Source organism: Triticum aestivum, chromosome 3A, assembly GCF_018294505.1.
Source record: "Triticum aestivum cultivar Chinese Spring chromosome 3A, IWGSC CS RefSeq v2.1, whole genome shotgun sequence".
NCBI lineage: Eukaryota > Viridiplantae > Streptophyta > Magnoliopsida > Poales > Poaceae > Triticum > Triticum aestivum.
Genome location: NC_057800.1, coordinates 480,006,322 through 480,028,839, shown reverse-complemented (window position 1 = coordinate 480,028,839; position 22,518 = coordinate 480,006,322). Strand labels below are relative to the sequence as shown.

At 50.6% G+C, this 22,518-nt stretch overlaps 1 protein-coding gene across 2 annotated transcripts; it reads left to right on the top strand.

The window, feature by feature from the left end:
• Positions 1-13,711: 13,711 nt before the first annotated feature.
• Positions 13,712-22,158, top strand: LOC123061739 (protein REVERSION-TO-ETHYLENE SENSITIVITY1). Of its 2 annotated transcripts, none has more exons than XM_044484975.1 (3): positions 13,712-13,970; positions 20,484-20,852; positions 21,509-22,158. In XM_044484975.1, exons 2-3 carry the CDS (start codon positions 20,547-20,549, stop codon positions 21,926-21,928), a joined length of 726 nt encoding a protein of 241 aa, XP_044340910.1. In that variant the 5' UTR covers positions 13,712-13,970; positions 20,484-20,546; the 3' UTR covers positions 21,929-22,158. The 2 variants fall into 2 exon arrangements, with proteins under 2 accessions (XP_044340910.1, XP_044340911.1); XM_044484976.1 differs by lacking the exon at positions 13,712-13,970 and having other exon boundaries at positions 20,484-20,643; positions 20,751-20,852.
• The last annotated feature ends 360 nt before the right edge of the window (positions 22,159-22,518 follow it).

Here is a 22,518-nt window from a genome sequence, read left to right as displayed (position 1 = left end):
ATCCTATATGCATATTAATACCCCTCTGATTATGAACATGAATATGCTTTGTGAGTAGTTATGTTTGTTCCTAAGGACATGGGAGAAGTCTTGCTATTAGTAGTCATGTGAATTTGGTATTCGTTCGATATTTTGATGAGATGTATGTTGTCTCTCCTCTAGTGGTGTTATGTGAACGTCGACTACATGACACTTCACCATTATTTGGGCCTAGAGGAAGGCATTGGGAAGTAATAAGTAGATGATGGGTTGCTAGAGTGACAGAAGCTTAAACCGTAGTTTATGTGTTGCTTCGTAAGGGGCTGATTTGGATCCATATGTTTCATGCTATGGTTAGGTTTACCTTAATACTTTTGTTGTAGTTGCGTATGCTTGCAATAGAGGTTAATCATAAGTGGGATACTTGTCCGAGTAAGGGGAGTACCCAAGCACCGGTCCACCCACATACCAAATTATCAAAGTACCGAACACGAATCATATGATCTTGATGAAACCTAGCTTGACGATAATTCCCATGTGTCCTCGGGAGTGCTTCTCTCTATATAAGAGTTTGTCCAGGCTTGTCCTTTGCTACAAAAAGGATTGGGCCACCTTGCTGCACTTTATTTACTTTTGCTACTTGTTGCTTGTTACAAATTATCTTATCACAAAACTATCTATTACCTACAATTTTAGTGCTTGCAGAGAATACCTTACTGAAAACCGCTTATCATTTCCTTCTGCTCCTCGTTGGGTTCGACACTCTTACTTATCGAAAGGACTACGATATATCCCCTATACTTGTGGGTCATCACCAGGCAGCGGTTTCTTTAAAACCAAATGGCTAGTTCTTGAAGAAATTTCCATTTTCAAAGCACTACCTCTCATAGTTTGATAAACCTAGGTTCTCTAGTGAAGAAGGCTATATCTACATGATCTCCTATTAGAACTAAAAATAAATACAATGCTTTGTGAGATAAGCACGTCGAGGGTGACGTAACCCTAGCCAACACCCATGATTTGATCCCTCTGTCGTCGCCAAGGTCCGCCCCTGAGGAGGTTGCTGCTCATCGAGAGCACAATATGGAGGAGCTGGTGGGCTATCGCAGGGTGGCAACGGTGATGGGTGGTCAAGTTGTGGCTATCGGCAGGCGATGCTTGACGGCAACGCAAAAGGTGGTGGCTAGAGGGTCGCATATGCAACACGACCTTCAACGGCGACCTGGCCTGGCTAGGTCATCAGAGAAGAGTGAGGGAGTCCTGGACTAAGGGGTCCTCGGGCATCCGGCCTGTTAGCCATGAGCCGGACTGATGGGCTGTGAAGATACAAAGACCGAAGACTGCACCCGTGTCCGGATGGGACTCTCCTTGGCGTGGAAGGAAAGCTTGGCGACTAAATATGTAGATTCCTTTCTTTGTAACCTACCTTGTGTAATCGTAGATCCTCCTGGTGTCTATATAAACCGAAGGACTTAGTCCGGAGGGGGGAAGATAGATTCATTATCATAGCCATACAAGCTAGAACTCTATGGTTTAGCAATTACGATCTCGTGGTAGATCAACTCTTGTAATACTCATATTCATCAAGATCAATCAAGCATGACGTAGGGTATTACCTCCGTAGAGAGGGCCTGAACCTGGGTAAACATCGTGTCCCCTGTCTCCTGTCACCATCGACCTTAGACGCACAGTTCGGGACCCCCTACCCGAGATCCACCGGTTTTGACACCGATATTGGTGCTTTCATTGAGAGTTCCACTGTGCCGCCCCCAAAAGATTTGATGGCCCCTTCAATCGTCAACAATGACGTTGTCCAAGGTGAGACCTTCCTCCCTGGACAGATCTTCGTGTTCGGCGGCTTCACACTACGGGCCAACTCGCTTGGCCATCTGGAGCAGATCAATAGCTACGCCCCTGGCCACCAGGTCAGATTTGGGAGCTTGAACTACGTTGCGGACATCCATGGAGACTTGATCTTCGCCGGATTCGAAACCGCGACAACCACTCCCGGACACCCTGATGGACACGACCTAAATCTTGCATCGGACTGCATCCAGGAGATAGCTCCTGTAACCGCTCTGGCCTTAGATCCGGAGCATACCGCGCCATCCAAGGACCAGAGGCTTAACCCCACCACGGAGGCCACACATTCCCCTACGTTGGAGCCGCACATGGACTTAACCTCACATGATATCTGCGTCTCCGGAACTCCGGACTCGTTTCCGGCAATAAGTTCTGAACCGTGTGAGTTCACGGACGCCGAACTTGATCGTTTATTGATCTTCGAATTCAGCACCGCAGACATCTTCCAGCACTCGCCTTTGGGCGACGTGCTAAACTCATTAAAGAACCTGTCCTTGGCGGGGGACTCACAACCGAACTATATCCGGTTCGAACTAGAAGCTGATGACAGGGAATTTCGCTCCCCACCCAACACCCACTTTATAGCCGCCTTCGAAGACTTAACTGACATGCTCGATTACGGCTCCGATGACATCGACGGTATGGATGACGATGCCGGAGAAGAAGAGGCCTAGGACCCTCCGTTCATCGGACGTTGGACGGCCACTTCCTCGTATGATGTGGACATGGTGGATGCACCAAAGGAGAATAGCGGCGATGACAAAGAAAATCCAGTTGAGAATAAACCTCCTGAGACACAGCAAAAACGCCGGCGTCCTCGGTGCCGCTCTAAGTCACGTCGTTCCAAGGACAACAATACTGGCACCAGAGAAGACAATACTCCGGACAATGCCAAAAACAATGAAGACCTTGCCGAGGTAACATCCGAACAGGAGGAGCAAGAAAACGGGCAAGCTAGCCCCGACGAACAGGCCAGGCCCAATGACTCGGAGGACGGTAGTTATCATCCGCTCTCTGAGGATGAGGAAAGCCTCGGCAACGAAGATTTCATTGTGCCCGAGGAACCTCTCGAGCAGGAGCGCTTCAAGCGCCAGCTAATAGCCACCACAAGGAGCCTGAAAAAGAAGCAGCAACAGCTTCAAGCTGACCAAGATCTGCTCGTCGACAGGTGGATTGACGTTCTGGCAGCCGAAGAATACAACCTTAGACGCCCAGCCAAGAGTTACCCAAAACGAAGATTGCTACCTCAGTTCGACGAAGAGGCACCGGAGCCCATACTTCCCTCGCGTAATGCGGCCGACCGAACACTACGCGGTCGGGACAGTGCGGCGGACCGACCACCTCGTGGTCGGGATAGAGCGGCAACTCAAGCCGAACAGCAGCCCGCCCCGCCGCCATGAAAAAATAGAGACAAAACAGTTCGGGGTCATACACATGACCTCCGGTAGACCCTGGATAGTAGAACAGGATATACCCAATCGATTTATGGATCGCGAGGATGTTTCTCGACACGTGATGATGGCTACCTATTCGGACGTGACAAACCTAGTCACACCCGAGCCGACAACCGCAGAAGAACTCCATCGGAGCTACGTCGTGACGCGGCCCGATATAGAGGCGTCACACACCCTCTTTGCTTCACTGATGAAGTAATGGATCACGAATTCCCCGAAGGGTTCAAACCCGTTAACATTGAATCATACGATGGAACAACCGACCCTACAGTATGGATCGAGGATTTTATTCTCCATATCCACATGGCCCGCGGAGATGACCTCCATGCTATCAAATACCTCCCACTAAAGCTCAAAGGGCCAGCTCGGCACTGGTTAAATAGCCTGCCTGAAAACTCTATCGGCAGTTGGGAGGACTTGGAAGAAGCCTTCCTCGACAACTTCCAAGGTACATATGTCCGGCCACCAGACACCGATGACTTAAGCCACATAGTCCAACAACCTGGAGAGTCAACCAGGAAATTTTGGACTAGGTTCCTAACCAAAAAGAACCAGATCGTCGACTATCCGGATGCCGAAGCTCTAGCAGCCTTGAAACACAGCATCCGCGACGAATGGCTCGCCCACCACCTCGGCCAAGAAAAGCCGAAATCTATGGCAGACCTCACGGCACTTATGACCCACTTTTGTGCGGGTGAGGATAGCTGGCTGGCTCGTAGTAAAAATACGGCCAGCGACGCAGGCCCCTCTGAGGCCAAAAACATCAGCTACAAGCTCTGAAGTAATAGACACAAACACCAAAGCAATGGTAATAATACCGACGACACTACAGTCAACGCTGGATTCAGCGGCTCCAAGTCCAGCCAGCGGAAGAAACTGTACAAGAGAAACAACCAGGGACCATCCAGCCTGGACCACATACTCGACCGTCCGTGCCAAATCCATGGCACCCTAGACAAACCAGCCAACCGTACCAACAAAGATTGCTGGGTTTTTAAACAGGCCGGCAAGTTAAATGCCAAAAACAAGGATAAGGGATCGCAAAGCGAAGACGGCGACGAGGAGCCCCGGGTGCTGAACACAGGGGGACAAAAGAAGTTTCCCGGTTCCCCCTCAGGTCAAAACAGTGAACATGATATACGCTACCCACATCCCCAAGAGGGAGCTAGCGCAAGCGCGCACTCAGGGACGTCTACGCGATAGAGTCAGTCGCCCCAAAATTTAATCCATGGTCATCATGCCCGATAACTTTTGATCGTCGGGATCATCCGACCAGTACCCGTCATGGTGGTTCATCTGCACTGGTCCTGGACTCAATAATTGATGGGTTCCACCTGACGTGAGTCCTAATGGACGGCGGCAGCAGCCTCAACTTGCTCTATCAGGATACAGTGCGCAAAATGGGCATTCATCCATCATGGATCAAACCCACAAAGACTACCTTCAAAGGAGTCATACCAGGTGTAGAGGCCCACTGTACGTGCTCAATCACGCTCAAGGTTGTCTTCGGATCTCTGGACAATTTCCGAAGCGAGGAGTTAATCTTCGACATAGTCCCCTTTCGTAGCGGCTATCACGCACTGCTCGGACGGACCGCATTCGCCCGATTCAATGCAGTGCCACACTATGCTTATCTCAAACTCAAGCTGCTCGGTCCACGTGGCGTCATAACAGTCAATGGAAATATAGAACTCTCTCTTCGTATAGAAGAGCACACAGCTGCCTTAGCAGCAGAAGTACAGATCGGCCTTCTCAAGCAAAACCTTAATTTGGTTGCCGAGCCCACGGACACCGTCAAGAGGGTCCGAACTACCCTGCAGCAGGACAACTCAGCTCATCAGGAGCTAGACTAGCAATTCGGCCTCCGTCTCAGTCCCGTTCAAGTAGTGGCATTCGTACAACGCGTACATAACTACGCACTCACAATTCTATGGGCATCGATGGAGGCATAGCTAGTTTGTGATCCACAGTACGGTTCAACCGACACCGGATACACACATACTTTCACTTTTATTCGTTTCCTTTTCAGGTTTCAATCTCGCAGGCCCCATCGGATGGCCTGATCACCAGTCCTCTTGAAGGATAAACACACCAAGATGGCGAGAAACGCAGACGTACGGGGGATTTTCAAGGTGGTTTCGTTAGAAATCACTCTACCTATTTTTCAGGACCCACATGCAGCTCTCCCTTGGTTTTTGGCATATTAAATAGCCTGTTGCTTATCACAGTACTTGTATCAATGCGCCTCGACGTATTAATCAAATTACAATGAAAACAGTTCGCGACTGGAGCTTTAAAGCCCCAGCTTATCACCTTTGCACCTTTTCTATTTTCTTTCTTTCTTTCTTTCTTCTTTTTCTTCCTCCCCTATGGGTAACCCTATCAGGTAGCACCCGTACACTTAGGTACGTTTGATGTTTGCCAGGGGCTTCATAGCACCCCACACTACAACAACAAAAGTCCGAACACTTTTTATAAGTATAGTTCGACACCCCGAATTTAGCATTATATGCATTGGCTCCGAATCATGTCTTTGGTCAATAGTTGGGTTGCCCGGCTCCTGTGCTTGCTACCTTACGTTCTGCTATATCGACTAAGGTAGTAAAGGGAGAACTACTGCGATTGTGCCTTGGTTTATTCAAAGGAGCACGTCAGTAGAGAAAGCCGAAAACTAACTGTCATGATGCGGCGAGAGCCGGTCAGCTGTTCGGAGGTTGCATATCGTTGGAGATTTCTTCCGCATTACGCGAAGGATCGGTACTTCCTGATTAGACGCTTATAGCACTCTAGTTCGGATACTAGGGGCTGCACCCATGTTTTTATTGTCGAACTCCTATGGCTAAGTGAGGGCGTTAGCGCCACATAGTCTGGTTGCCTGGTTCGTTGCGCTAAACAACTCCTTCAAGGACCATCTAATTGGATCAAGATTGTTTAGATACCATCCCGAACACCCCCGTACTACCTACGTGGGGGCAGAAGCCGACGACTAGCCAACCCTCAGATTTCATACAACACGACCGCACATGAGGTAAAATTTAAAAACATAACAAAGCATTATATTACAAACCCACTTTGTTTAATCATACAAGGTAGAAGGAACTTGAATACATTCATTCAAAGATTGTGTCTTTCGCACACTGATCCGCAACAATGCGGGACCCCTCCAAGACATCGCCAAAGTATCGCTCGGGTGTGCGGTGCTCCTTGCCCTCAGGCGGCCCCTCGGTCGCCAACTTGACGATGTCCATCTTCGCCCACTAGACCTTGACATAGGAGAAGGCCAGACGCGCGCCTTCGATGTAGACGGACCGCTTGATGACGTCAAGCCGAGGACATGCATCCACTAGCCTCTTTACGAGGCCGAAGTAACTGCTGGGTATAGCTTCCGTTGGCCACAGCTGGATTATTAAATCCTTCATGGCCAGTTCGGCCACCCTGTGTAGCTCGACCAGCTGTTTTAGCTGATCGTTGAAGGGCACCGGATGTTCTGGCGCAAGATATTGCGACCAGAACAGCTTCTCCGTGGAGCTCCCTTCTTCGGCTCGGAGGAACTCCGCGGCGTCGGTCACACTGCATGGCAGATCAATAAAAGCCCCTGGAGAACTCCGAATCCGGGTCAGTAAAAGATAGTTCCTCTTCACATTCTTGCTTTGCATATTGAATGCCTTACCCGCCGCGATCTTCCTGGCCTCCTGGATCTCCTGGAGGGTGCCATGGGCTTCACTCTGGGCCGTCTCCGCACTCTTACGAGCCTTGGCGAGTTTGGCCTCTTGAGCCGGCTCATTGTGCTCCAAGGTCTCGCACTTCCTCACCGCGTCCTGGAGCTTCTGTTGGATTTCGTTGACCCGGGCCTTGAGCTTCTTACGGGCAGCCTGCTCCTTGACAGCCTTCCCCTCGGCTTCGACCAGGGCCTTTCTCAGGGCCTCGACCTCGGTCGTCGCTTCTGTACATATCATGACACTTCGGTCAAATGCATATCATTTTACTTTTTTCGAATACATAACGGGTTATCACATACCTTGTTTTTCTTGGAGCTGCCTCCTCACCTGGCCGAGCTCGTCCTCGGCCTGCTCCAGTCTCTGCTTCAGTTCGGAGACCTCGACAGTATGTGAGGCGGCGGCCAACAGCGACGTCTGCGAATTCATTTCAGACAATTTAGTTAGTTTCCTGCAATAAAGGATTGATCCTCTGTCCGGCTTTTCTTTCCGAACACCGGACAGTGTCTCACAGGCTACTATCTACATTGGGATTTTCTCTTTTTGCGTTGCTTACCTCAAAACCTGTCAGCAGGCTACTGCAGGCGTCGGTTGGTCCGCTCTTGGCGGACTGAACCCTTTCAATTAACGTGCCCATAAGAACACAGTGCTCATCCACAATGGAAGCGCCTCGTAGCGTTTCCAGCAGATTATCCGGTGCCCCTGGTTGGACAGGGGTCACCGGCGGAATAGGCATACCCCCTTCTTTCGAAGGAGGTTGCGTGCCGGATTCTGGAGCCGTGTCAGTCTCCGGAATCGAGTCCGGCTGAGGGCCGAACTGAATACGGCCCCCCTCATCACCAGTGTCCATGGGGATCGGCTCCCCCTGGTGTCCGGCAACGGAGGCGTCGCCTTTTGGCGCCTCCCGAGCCTCTCCCCGGACTGGGAAAGTCCTTCGGGACAGAACCTCCGTGTCGTCCTTGGCCTTGGGGGAGTGAGCGGCCGGCGGTGACTCGCTGGCCATCGCCTTTGAATCCAACGAACCTCCTGACGAGGATCGTTGGGGGCGGTCGTGGGTCGGACTGTAATAACATAACCAATCATGTCAATACAACAAGGAGGAGAGACTTGGTTTATGGGCAGATATGAGTCTTAGCACTTACGATGTAGCCCAAGGCTTAGTGCAGGGGCATTGCTCCGGACTGCTTTCGACGTCCCATGTGGAGCTGCCCACGAGTGGGCCTTTCGCCCTCTTGGGCACCTCCACCTCCAGAATTGTGGAGGCCGCCCTCTTCTTCCTCCCCCCATCAGGGGGAGAATCGCTTTCCTCCTCCTCCTCATCGTCGTCGTCTTTGGCGGCGGAGGAGTGGGTCTTGTCTTCGGACATCACGTCCGAAGCGCCCTTGCGGCGGGGGCCACTCCGAACCCCCTGGGCCTTCCCCTGGGTCTTCTTCTCCGGCGCCTTATAGGGCGCCGGCTCCAGCATCTTTGCTAAATGCGGGATGACTGGTTCTTCAGGCAGCGGAGCCGGACACCGGATCTGCTTCGCCCTCTTCATCCAGTTCTGAAGAAGCAATGATAATAAAAGCTTAGATATCATCCTCGAAACAAGCAAGTAGGGGATGTGTTAAAGATAACATACCTCGTTGGGGAGGTGGTTAATGTCGTGCCCGCGGTCCGAATCTGTGGCCGGCGGTATCTCGTTGCCCTTGAAGAGCAACTTCCAGGCATCTTCGTGAGTTGTTTCGAAGAGCCTCTCCAGGGTATGGTGCTTCTTTGGATTGAAGTCCCATAGAGGGCAGCTTTGGCTCTGGCAGGGGAGCATCTGGCGCACCAGCATCACTTGGATCACGTCGACGAGCTTGATGTCTTTATCCACCATGCTTTGGATGCACGTTTGCAGCGCTATCAACTCGTCCGACGAACACCAGTTCGGGCTCTTCTCGATCCAGGAGGTGAGTCGCATGGGAGCGCGGAGTTGAATTCTGCAGCCGCGGTCCAGGTGGCATCGCGGGGTTTTGTGATGTAGAACCATTGTTTCTGCCATTCCTTGATAGTCTCCACGAAAGTGCCTTTTGGCCAGGAGACATTGGTCAGCTTGCTCACCATGGCGCCTCCGCACTTCGCGTGCTAGCCATCCACCACCTTCGGCTTCACATTGAAGATTTTGATCCACAACCCGAAGTGGGGTTGGATGCGAAGGAAGGCCTCACACACGACGATGAACACCGAGATATTGAGGAAGGAGTTCGGGGATAGGTCGTGGAAATCTATCCAGTAGTAGAACATCAGCCCGCAGACGAAAGGGTGGAGTGGAAACCCTAGCCCGCGGAGGAAATGGGGGATGAATACTACCCTCTCGCTGGGCTTCGGTGTGGGGACAATTTGTCGCTTGGCTGGAAGGCGGTGGGCGATTTCCTTCGCCAGGTACCCGGCCGCCCGAAGCTCGGCAATGTCCTTCTCCTTAATGGAGGAGGCCATCCACTTGCCTTGACCTTCGGATCCGGACATGATTGACTGCTTGTTCGAGTGGGAAAAAGATAAGAACTTGGGCGTTGGAGCTCAAGAGTGGAAGGGCAGAGGAAGAGAGAAGGCGTGGGAGAATAAAGGGGATTCTTATCTCCTTATAAGGGCAGCGAATATTGAACGCCTCCCCACTCGCCTTAGAATTCGCCTACTCCCAAGGGTTGTGTAAACAACACGGTTGGGTTACCCACGCCCATATTGATGAGAATCCCGCAATAAGGGGACACGATCTCTGCTTCGACAAGACGTGCCAATGGCAACCACGTCTTGAAACATGGAGCGACAGACGAAAAACGGTTCGAAATTATGACCGGGCAGACGTAATGTCATGTTGTAAAAAGTGGTCAGCAGATTGGACTCATGGATTATTATATTCTCTCTGCGGTTGTGTGTGGTGTGTGTGTTACAGGTCCGGACACATTCAATACGTCCGAAGACTATCTTGGAGTTCGAAAGGAGGAACCCGCCTTGCAATGCCGAAGATAGATCTACGCGCCGGATACCTTGTCATTGAAGCCAGGTTCAGGGGCTACTGAGGGAGTCTTGAATTAAGGGGGTCCTCGGGCGCCCGGCCTGTTAGCCATGGGCCGGACTGATGGGCTGTGAAGATACGAAGACCGAAGACTGCACCGGTGTCCGGATGGGACTCTCCTTGGCATGGAAGGCAAGCTTGGCGACCAAATATGTAGATTCCTTTCTTTGTAACCGACCTTGTGTAACCCTAAATCCTCCCGGTGTCTATATAAACCGGAGGACTTAGTCCGGAGGGGGGGATAAATTCATTATTGTAGCCATACAAGCTATACCTCTAGGGTTTAACCATTACGATCTCGTGGTAGATCAACTCTTGTAATACTCATATTCATCAAAATCAATCAAGCAAGATGTAGGGTATTACCTCCGTAGAGAGGGCCCGAACCTGGGTAAACATCGCGTCCCTTGTCTCCTGTTACCATCGACCTTAGACGCACAGTTCGGGATCCCCTACCCAAGATCCGCCGGTTTTGACACCGACAAAGAGGGCATCGGTGCATGGTCCTGGACGACAACGATCCCGCCATCGATCTCAGACTTGGTGTGCAACGACATGGGTGATTTTTTTTCTTGTTTTCTTTCAGCAGTCACCGTGTTTGGTTTGGGGCAGCGAGGCGGCCGCATTGCCCTAGTGTGGTAATAATGTTCTCGCTGCCTTTCCCCATTTCCTTTGGTGTGCTAATCGTCAGCGAAGGGCATGTGGAGTTGTGCCTCCGGAGGGTTTTTTGGGATCCGATCAGTTTAGGTTTTTGGTGGATCCATTTGGATTCAACTAGCTTTCATGGTCTTTGTAGTTTCTACATGCCTTATCATCGTTTTCTTCTCCAGGGCGGCGATTTGCTTCGTCGGTCACAGCTTCCGGTGTCTCCTGGTCTACATTGACGACTTTTCCAACTGTTGCTTCTACAAGCTCATGTTTAAAAAAGTTTGCTCCGCTGAGGCGGAGGCCCAAAGACTACACTGAGTCATGCTCACGATACGTCGCCGATGGATGCAGGAGAAAGAAGATTTCAACACCTTAAGGATTTAAATGTAATTTTTTGTGCAGGTGTTTTTGTAAGGTCATACGATGCCTAATCTAGGGCCTTGAGCCCCTTTCGCCAAAAACAAGTACAAAAGTCGAATGTCTTGCGATTCACCTGGGTACTTGTTTTGGGCCAAAAACAAGAATAAGGTGATTTTTGTCTTGGGCCAAAAACAAGCCCAAGGTGATTCGCCAAAAACAAGTACACATAGTGGTAGTGCTGCTGAAGGTCGACATATCAAGTAGTACTTCACTGTTTGTTACTCCTATTTTAGAACACAAACTACTTTATTCACATAAGAACAATACAATTCCCTCAACAAAAAAAGATAAGAACAATACAATTACAGTTTTACATAACAAATTTTGTAAGACGGAAAAATAACAACCCCTACACGGGCGAGTTGCGGTTACTTCACCGTTTCTTATGGTTCATGTGTAACACGTTCATTCGTCAAACCGCTCTCTGCCTTCTCAGCATAAATCAGGTAGCGAAACCTTCTAGAGCCATTCCATTTATCACATGAGTGTTCTTTTTTTAGAACGAAGGCTCAAGTCGATGAGTGTTCTTTTTTTAGAACGAAGGCTCAAGTCGATGAGTCTTCTTACTAGGTTCTTGCTGTGTTGCTGGGATTATATTCCCGTACAATTTCGGGATAGAAATTTCAAGCACGATTATTTCATCTTCGGATAGCATGAAAGAGTCCCCTAGTAGCAAAAATAAAAGATTGTGGACAAGTATCGTGGAACGGAGGGAGTTGGAGTAACAAGAACGATTCAGTCGTCATTTTTTTTAGAACGAAGGCTCAAGTCGATGAGTGTTCTTTTTTTTAGAACGAAGGCTCAAGTCGATGAGTGTTCTTACTAGGTTCTTGCTGAGTTACTGGGATTATATTCCCGTACAATTTCGGGATAGCAATTTCAAGCATAATCTTCGGATAGCATGAAAGAGTCCCCTAGTAGCAAAAATAAAAGATTGTGGACAAGTATCGTGGAACGGAGGGAGTTGGAGTAGCAAGAACGATTCAGTCATCATTTTTTTAGAACGAAGGCTCAAATCGATGAGTGTTCTTTTTTTAGAACGAAGGCTCAAGTCGATGAGTGTTCTTACTAGGTTCTTGCTGTGTTACTGGGATTATATTCCCGTACAATTTCGGGATAGCAATTTCAAGGACGATTGTTTCATCTTCGGATAGCATGAAAGAGTGCCCTAGTAGCAAAAATAAAAGATTGTGGACAAGTATCGTGGAACGGAGCGAGTTGGAGTAGCAAGAACGATTCAGTCATCATTTTTTTTAGAACGAAGGCTCAAGTCGATGAGTGTTCTTACTAGGTTCTTGCTGTGTTGTTGGGATTATATTCCCGTGCAATTTCCGTTTAGCAATTTCAAGCACGATTATTTCATCTTCGGATAGCATGAAAGAGTCCTCTAGTAGCAAAAATAAAAGATTGTGGACAAGTATCGTGAAACGGAGGGAGTTGGAGTAGCAAGAACGATTCAATCATCATTTTTTTAGAACGAAGACTCAAGTCGATGAGTGTTCTTTAAAAAAAACAAAGGCTCAAGTCAATGAGTGTTCTTACTAGGTTCTTATTGTGTTGCTGGGATTATATTCCCGTACAATTTCGGGACAGCAATTTCAAGCACGATTATTTCATCTTCAAATAGCATGAAAGAGTCCTCTAGTAGCAAAAATAAAAGACTATGGACAAGTATCATGGAACGGAGGGAGTTGGAGTAGCAAGAACGATTCAGTCATCATTTTTTTTAGAACGAAGGCTCAAGTTGATGAGTGTTCTTACTAGGTTCTTGCTGTGTTACTGGGATTATATTCCCGTACAATTTTGGGACAGCAATTTCAAGCACGATTATTTCATCTTCGGATAGCATGAATGAGTCCACTAGTAGCAAAAATAAAAGAATGTGGACAAGTATCGTGGAACGGAGGGAGTTGGAGTAGCAAGAACGATTCAGTCATCATTTTTCTTAGAATGAAGGCTCAAGTCGATGAGTGTTCTTTTTTCTAGAACGAAGGCTCAAGTCGATAAGTGTTCTTACTAGATTCTTGCTGTGTTATTGGGATTATATTCCCGTACAATTTCGGGATAGCAATTTCAAGCACGATTATTTCATCTTCGGATAGCATGAAAGAGTCCCTAGCATGAAAGGGTCCCCTAGTAGCAAAAATAAAAGATTGTGGACAAGTATCGTGGAGCGGAGGGAGTTGGAGTAGTAAGAACGATTCAGTCATCATTTTTTATAGAACGAAGGCTCAAGTTGACGAGTGTTCTTTTTTTTTAAAAGGCTCAAGTCGATGAGTGTTCTTACTAAGTTCTTGCTGTGTTGCTGGGATTATATTCCCGTACAATTTCGGGATAGCAATTTTAAGCACGATTATTTCATCTTCGGATAGCAAGAAAGAGTCCCTAATAGCAAAAATAAAAGATCGTGGACAAGTATCGTGGAATGGAGAGAGTTGGAGTAGTAAGAACGATTCAGTCATCTTTTGCCATTTGCAGTGCGGGTTGCCAAACTTTTTTCCCTGGCGCATGGGGCCGTGCTTGTCAGCGACCAAGCTAGCTCCAATAAACAAGTAACCAAATACGTATTCAACAGACAAATGCGTCAGGGGAGGCAAAGCGGGGGTGGCGTGCGCGGTGCGGGCGCCTACCATTTGCGCCCATCCATGACAGACGAGGGCTCCGGTCCAGGTGCATGCACCGTCCCGCCCCTCCGCTCTCCACTTTCCTCTGCAACCGCGCCTCCCCTGCTACTACTGTACTACCCAAGCGAAGCCAAAGGCAGCCTTCACCTGTACGCGGCGCCCAATCTAGTCCAACCCCTCCACCGGCGCCAGATCGCGGAGGACCCTGCCGTCTCCCGCCCATTCTCCGGTGAGCTTTCCTCTCAAATCTCTCTGCTCCGCTCCCCTTCGGGCCGGTTCCATTGTTCCGTACGGTACTTGTATTGTAGGGCCCACCTTAGAAGCTCTGGTGAAACAGCTACTGGATTCCTGAAACGAAATCGAATGCCTTGCGATTCACCCTGTCTCGGTATCCTACTCCTACCAAGGGAGACTGCATTCGGGCATTGAACTGTACATATATTAGAGTCTGCCATTCAACATCGGGTGTAGTTTGTAGAAATCGATTTACTGCTTCGTGCAGCTGGGCGCAATTCGTTTCTTAAAGCATTCATTTAGTCTTAGAAGAGATCGAGCCACTCTCTACGGCCTGCTCCTGCGTTTTGTTTGTGCATTTCGTCAAACGGCTGGGATGGGGGGAGGAGGCGTGGCTCCTGGACACGCCAATGTAATGTTGCCTCGAGCATTCTGTAATAAGCTCACTGGTGTTCCTTTCCTTGCCAATATGATCTTATGTTGTCCATCGTCTCTTCTCCTATTAAAGAGATGGGTTCATAACATAGTATTTGTTGTCAGAGCTGTATCTTTGCCAATCTATTGTGGTTAATGAGGTGTCGCTGTGTCTCTCTGGTATAGCAAAATTGTCCCTTGTTCAGCCCTGCATTAAGATGATAAGGGATAGGATATCTGTTATGGGTTCGAAAAGGGTAGACCGTGAGAAGACTAAAGTTCCTAATTACGTACTAGGCAACATTTTTTATTGAGGAGAATTCGTAAAAGTGGACAGCAAGGTAATTGAAATTTAGAGAAGTTATAGCTGCTATCCTATTGTTCCTATCTTAATGTCCATAAGCATTTTTGTACCCTGATCGTTTCATATGGATTTGCAATGGTGTTGAAGTACTACCCCATAAACTGTCCTCTGTTCCACATGTGCGTTAACCAAGCAAGAACTAAATCTAAGAAATGGTTAACAAGAATTGACATACCACAGGCCTACAACCACTTAACCTCTTCCAAAAGTTAAAGAGAGTGGAATCATTGCATTAACAACATTAGTGTTTTCTCAAGGGACAGTGTCAAGGGCCTCAGTGCCCAAGACAGCGGGGCCTCGACTACGTAGTTCGTAGTCTCGGTGGATAGGAGCGCTAGGGTTTTTGCCTGGCTGCTCAATGGTGCGGGAGGAGAGGATAGGAGACGGAGGAAGAGGTAGGAGATAATAACTTTATTGCTTGCCCTCAAAGGGTGCTGATTATACGATATATAAAGGCCCCATGGGCTGCTAACAAACTAGAAACCTATACGCAACAAACTAGTCTTTTATTCTAGGAACTAATGTATCAGGACCAGGACTCCTGCCCAGCCTACGCCTCGCCTGATGCGGCCGACGGCTGCTGCTCCTGGCCGCGTGGTCCACGCCTGTAGGACGTGCCCCACATGACATCTCTCCCCCCCTCGACGAGCAGCTCGTCCTCGAGCTGAAAAGCGGGGTAGCGCTCGACGAAACTGTCAAGATCCTCCCATGTAGCTGATGATGCTGCTTCACCCTTCCAGTGGACGAGTAGCTGGCGAACGCCGCGTGCTAGGCGCGCACGAGTCACGCGCTTCGGTTCTGGAACAGCCGCTCCGTTGTGGACCGGAGGCAAACCCGGCGGTGCAGTTGGAGGCGTGCCGAAGAACTTCTTGAGGAGGCCCACGTGGAACACGTCATGGAGGCGCGAGCGTGCCGGAAGCTCAAGGCGGTAAGCCACGTCGTTGACGACCTCTGAAATGCGGTACGGCCCATAGAAGCGTGGCTTGAGCTTGCCCCTGGTTGGCAAGTTGAGAGAGGACGCGGCGCGCTGGCGAAGGCGAAGCCAGACCCAATCGCCCACGTCATGCCGAATGTCCCGATGGCGTCTGTCGTAGTAGGACTTGTAGACCGCCTGTGCCTGTTGTAGACGATAGCGGACGTCCTCGAGAAGCTCGTCGCGCTCCGCCATGCTCCTGGCCACTGCGGCTACCCTCGTGTCGCCCGGCTCGTAAGAGCGAATAGTGGGAGGGTCACGGCCATACACAAGCTTGAACGGAGTTTCTTGGGTCGCTGTCTGGTAGGCGGTGTTGTAGATGTACTCGGCCCAGGGAAGCCACCGGAGCCACTGCCTGGGACGATCCCCGGTGAGACAACGTAGGTACATCACAATGATCTTGTTAGCAGCCTCCGTTTGGCCATCCGACTGTGGATGAAACGCTGACGTCATGTGCAGCTTTGTCCCGGTGAGGCGCATGAGCTCCCGCCAAAAAGCCGAGGTGAAGACGGGGTCGCGGTCAGAGACCATGGACTGCGGCACGCCATGGAGACGAACAATCTCAGCGAAGAACACCTGCGCCACTGATTCTGCCGTGTACGGGTGGGCCAGCGCCACAAAGTGGCAATACTTGCTGAAGCGATCCACCACGGTGAGGATGACAGACTTCCCGCCCACGCGAGGGAGCGCTTCCACGAAGTCGATGCCGACGTCAGTCCACACGCCCGTGGGCACCGGCAGCGGCAGCAACAGCCCAGCGGGGTGCAAGTGCTCGGACTTGTACCTCTGGCAAGTACTGCAAGTGCGGATGTACTCTTGCACCGTCTTGCGAAGGTTAGGTGCGTGGAAGTCGCGGCGGAGACGATGCAAGGTGCGCAGGACGCCTTCATGCCCATCATCGTGCACGGCACTGAGAATCTCCTGGAGTAGCGGGGACGACGGCGGAATGTAGAGGCGGCCGTTGAAAGTGACGAGGCCGTCGGAGAGAGCCCACGACTGCTGCCGCGTACCCGCCGTGATATCCTCACGCAGCGTGACGAGCGCCGGATCTGTGGACGTCGCTTGCCGGAGGCGATCGATGAAGTCGAAGCGAGGACCCGAGATCGCCATGATCGACGTCTCCTCCGTGTCGCGGCGGGAAAGGGCATCCGCCACCGTGTTTGTACTACCGGCCTTGTACTCCACGGTAAAGTCGAACCCCAGTAGTTTGCCGACCCAATGATGCTGCGGGATGGTTGCCAAACGCTGGTCAAGTAGAAATTTGAGACTGTAGTGATCCGTTTTTACCACAAATTGGCGCCCCCAGAGGTACGGTCTCCAGTGACGAATCGCGAGCACCAGGCCGATGAGTTCCCGTTCATATGCTGCCAGGGAACGGTGACGTGGCGCGGTTGGCCGGCTAAAGAAAGCCACCGGGTGTTGGTCCTGAAGAAGGACGGCCCCGAAGCCGTATGTCGAGGCGTCACACTCGACGATGAACGGCCGCGTGAAATCCGGTAACGCGAGGACGGGAGCCGTGGTGACTGTCGTCTTGAGGGCGTGAAAAGCTGCTGCCGCCTCCGGCGACCAGGAGAAACCATCCTTGCGAAGGAGGGCCGTTAGTGGCGCGGCAACCACACCAAACTCCTTGACAAACTTGCGGTAGTACCCCGCAAGGCCGAGAAACCCCCGAACCGCACGCGTCGAGCGTGGTTGCGGCCATTCGGCCACTGCCTGCACCTTTTCCGGATCCATGGCCACTCCTGCAGCGGAGATGGTGTGACCCAGGTATGAGATCGACTCGACGGCGAATGCGCATTTGGATCGCTTGACGAAGAGCCGGTGCTGGTGCAGGACGGTGAAGACGGTGCGCACATGTCGGAGATGGTCAGCCCATGTCTCGCTAAAAATGAGGATGTCGTCAAAGAAGACGAGAACAAAACGGCGCAGGTACGGCCGCAGCAGATCGTTCATGAGGGCCTGGAACGTTGCCGGCGCGTTGCAGAGGCCGAACGGCATCACCAGGAACTCGTAGAGGCCGTCATGAGTACGGAAGGCGGTCTTCGGGATGTCCTCCGCACGCATCCGCACCTGGTGGTAGCCGGAGCGCAAGTCGAGCTTGGTGAAGAAACGAGCGTGCCGGAGCTCGTCGAGGAGTTCGTCCACCACCGGGATCGGAAACGCATTCTTGACAGTAATGGCGTTTAGGGCGCGGTAGTCGATGCAGAAGCGCCAGGACCCGTCGGCCTTGCGGACCAGCAGTACCGGGGACGAGAATGCGGAACAACTCGCTCGGATGATGCCCTGGGCGAGCATGGCGGCGCACTGACGCTCCAGCTCGTCCTTGTGCGCGGCCGGGTAGCGATACGGACGGACGGCCACCGGGGCGGAACCGGGCAGCAGGGTGATGCCGTGGTCGCGGCTGCGGGGCGGTGGCACGCCGGAGGGTTCGGCGAAGATGCCGTCGAACTCGGTGATGATGGCGTCGAGGAAGTCGCGGCCGCTGCATGATTTCAGGGCTGGCCCGTCCGGTCCTGCAATGCCGCGCCAGCACACCCGATGGCCCCTCCGCCAGAATGTCATGGAGAGGGCGCGGAAATCCCACAGGATCGGTCCGAGCGTCGCCAGCCACTGCGTGCCCAGGACGATGTCGTAGCCCGCGAGCGGCAAGGCGAGGAAATCCTCCGAGAACTCCTCTTGGCCGATGCGGAAGGGCACGACGCGGTACGCGCCCTGGCACGGAACGCGCTCGCCGTTGGCCACCGTGACGCGCATCTTCTCGGTGGTGGGGGATGGCAGCGTAGCACGAGCGGCCGCCTCCTCGGCGATGAAGTTGTGGGTGGAGCCTGAGTCGATCAGGGCGAGGAGGGAGACACCCCCGAGAGTAATATGCATCTGCATGGTTTCGCTCGTGCGCACCCCGGAGATTGCGTGGAGCGAGATCTGAGGGTCGGCCCGCGATGCATCATCAGTAGCGGAGGCCGCGTCGTCGTCGTCGTCGTCCGGCGCTAAGTCGAGGAGAAAGATGCGCTGGCACACGCGGTTGTGGCCCCTGCCAAACTTCTCGTTACAGTTGAAGCATAGGCCCAGGCGACGGCGTTCCTCCATCTCTGTCTGGGAGAGACGTTTGATTGGGCGCCCGTCCGGCAGACTGTGGCCATGCTGGGGTGCGGCTGGTGGGGCCGGTGCGGGGGGCGCGAGGCGTGGTCCTGGCGTCGGCAGAATGCCCTTCTGCGGAAAACGCACCGGTGGCGCGGCGGAAAGCGCGCACTGGTCGCGCAGCTCCAATTTGCGGGCGAGGCTCATGGCGACGGCGAGGGACTGCGGGTTATGGATTTCCACGTCGAGGCTGAGGGGTGGCTGGAGGCCTGCGGTGAAGATCTGAACTTTCTGCGTTTCCGACAAGGAGCCTGCCCGGGGAAGGAGCGCCTCAAACCGCTCCTGGAAGTCGACGACGGACGTCGTGCGCTTGCACGCCATCAGTTCGCCCAGCGGGTTCGCGCGCAGAGGAGGCCCGAAGCGGAGGTTGAGCAGCTCGGAAAAGCGGCGCCACGGCGGAGTGCCCTCGTCACGCTGGACCTGCATGTACCACAGCTGGGCAGAACCCTCGAGGTTGTATGACGCCATCCAGACTTTCTCCTCCTCGGCGATCCGTTGTTGATGGAAGAAGGACTCGCATCTGTTGAGGAAAGCGAGCGGGTCGGACTTGCCGTCGAACTTGGGGAAGTCCATCTTCTGAAACCGCGGGGGCCGATCGTTGTGGTGCTGTCCGTCGTGGCTGATATCGGCGGCTGACGAGGAGGCCGACTTCTCCTTCTGGAGGGCTGCCACGGACGACTGCAGGGATGTCACGGTTGCAGTCAGGGCTTCGATCATCTTGGCCAAATCAGCGGTGGTGGGTTCCGACATGGCGGAAGAAACCGAGGCGGCGGCGGATGGCGGCGATGGAGGTGGGCGGGGCGGCGGGTGCAGCGTGGAGGAGGCCGAGGAGCGGCTGGAACCTGATACCAAGTTGTCAAGGGCCTCAGTGCCCAAGACAGCGGGGCCTCGACTACGTAGTTCGTAGTCTCGGTGGATAGGAGCGCTAGGGTTTTTGCCTGGCTGCTCAATGGTGCGGGAGGAGAGGATAGGAGACGGAGGAAGAGGTAGGAGATAATAACTTTATTGCTTGCCCTCAAAGGGTGCTGATTATACGATATATAAAGGCCCCATGGGCTGCTAACAAACTAGAAACCTATACGTAACAAACTAGTCTTTTATTCTAGGAACTAATGTATCAGGACCAGGACTCCTGCCCAGCCTACGCCTCGCCTGATGCGGCCGACGGCTGCTGCTCCTGGCTGCGTGGCCCACGCCTGTAGGACGTGCCCCACATGACAGACAGTTATTTGAAAGTGAAACCCCAAGGCTGGCGACAGTTAAAAAGAAACGAGGGGAGTACTAAACTGCTCGCTCGGTTCCAAAATAGTTGAAGTTCTAGGTTTGTCCTAAGTCAAACTTCCTCAATTGTGAACAAGTTTATAGAAAAAATTACTAATATCCACAACTTCAAATATAGATAGCATGAAAATATATTTTCTGAAGAATCCAGTGAAACTAATTTGGGGTCGTAAATGTTTGTATATTTTTCTGTAGAGTTGATCAAACTTAAAGAAGTGAGTTAGGACAAACCTAGATCGTCAAGTATTTTGGAACTGAGGGAGTAGAGCTCATTATAATTCTTCACCTTTTTCTCCAAAAGCATGATGAGCCTAATTTTATTTGTTCATTCTTTTCAGCAAAGGCCTACACGGTCATGAGATGCAAGCACATTTGATTTTCTATAAGTTCATCGAGCACTAATGTTAACTGAAGTATTTTCCTCAATGGAGGCTGAAGCTGATTTTGATGTTGAAGATTCCAGATCAAACAATGAACTGCAGGAGTTGTGGCCAGTTGGTGAGATAGACCCAAAGAGAGGGCGATTCCCATGTTGCATTGTCTGGACTCCTCTTCCTATAGTTTCATGGCTTGCTCCTTACATAGGGCATGTTGGAATCTGTCAGGAGGATGGATCTGTCCTGGATTTTGCTGGTTCAAATTTAGTGAGCATGGATAATTTTGCATATGGTTCTGTCTCTAGATACCTCCAGCTGGACAGAAATAAGGTATATCTGATTCCTATTATTTTTGTTTTCTTCTTTATAGTGTTGGCCTCTTATTTATCTTGGCTGCTAATAAAATCCTTTGTTTACTTGGAGGAAAATGTCTACTAGTCTCATGAGTGACATGCTGTCAACATATTTTACTTGGTAGTAGTTCATTTCGATATGTAGTTTCTGTTTCAGTAACCTCTAAAGTATCTGTGAGGTAACTTGCTTTGTTCTTCTGGCGTGCTGTCCTTGAAAGACCATTTTAAAACAGTAAATAGTTGCACATCACCTGGGCTTACTATCATATAAATAGTGAAGATTCTGTTATGTTATACGAATGGGTGGGGATACTGAACGGGAGACTCCTGCCAGTTATCACACAGAGGATGACTGTAAACATTTTGCAAATCTTATCATCAGTATCAGTTTTTGTTTTCTTTAGTAACAGTGTTATCTATAAATAGTTAGTGTGGCGTTCTATAGATTAACTTCTCTTGTTGACAAAGGTGATATCTGATAATCTATATGGTGAAGTTGTATATGTTGTTCCACAATCCTGTTCATTTATCATTATCTTCTGCAAAACCTACTTGCATGCCACCTTTTCTTTTAGCGCTTTCCTTTGAAGTTGGGATTTATTGTTGAAATACTCTTGTTTTGTTCATGGTCAGTGCTGCTTTCCTGCTAATCTGGCGGCACATGTATGCGAGTGGCCGTACAAACACACAGAAGTTGGAACAGCAACATCATGGGATGGAGCCCTGCAACTGGGCACGAGACATTTCCAGCACAAATACTACAACCTGTTCACCTGCAACTGCTACTCATTCGTGGCGAACTGCCTGAACCGGCTTGCCCACGGTGGTTCGGCGGAGTGGAATGTTTTGAACGTGGCAGCTCTTGTTTGGCTGCACGGCGAGTGGGTGGACAAAATGTCTATCGTTCGGTCATTCGCGCCATTCGTAACTGTGACGTGCATTGGTATTTTTATGGCCGGCTGGTCTTTCCTAATAGGGATATTGGCATTCTGTTTGCTTCTGATAGGGTGGTTTGTCTTTGCTGTATACTGCACGAAAGGTTTGGTGTGCTGATATTACATTGCGACTGAACCTGGTGAGGAATTGTGGAAATAATCTGTCTGGGACCATTCATCCATGCTCGTGATTATTCGTCTGAAACTTATCAAAGCACTGCACCTGCTAAGGCCTCCTTTGGTGTGTAGGATATGAACACTACAGAAATGGGAAAGCTGTAGAAAGTGAGATGGCATGTATCTCAAATTCTATGAATAGAAATATAAAAAGAGATGTCATTTGGTCCAGACAGTATGATTTTTAGCATTGAGTATGAGCAATGTTTCTTTTCCTTGAAAAACAGAGGATATGGAATCATTCATATACGAGTCCGACCAATGTTTCTTTTCCTTGAAAAAAAAATACAGAGGATATGAATCAATCCTGTATAGGAATAGGATTCTATTCATGCAAACTAAGGGGCTCTGAAGAATTTTTTTCCCTACAAAAATCATCATATCTTTAGAAGAGAATCTACCATTCTTAAGAAGTTACTCCCCACTACAAGGCATTCTCAGGCTACCCGTAATGGGAGTATCATAGGTAGTATCATGCATGCCAACTAAGCAAGTTTGATGAGGTGACATAGAATTAAATGAAGAAAGAGA

What these genes read in the sequence shown, in the direction of transcription:
- LOC123061739 (XM_044484975.1), top strand. Translation starts at nt 20,547, where the DNA reads ATGTTAACTGAAGTATTTTCCTCAATGGAGGCTGAAGCTGATTTTGAT. An exon ending in TCCAGCTGGACAGAAATAAG is followed by an intron (nt 20,853 to 21,508) that starts GTATATCTGATT and finishes GTTCATGGTCAG; the next exon opens with TGCTGCTTTCCTGCTAATCT.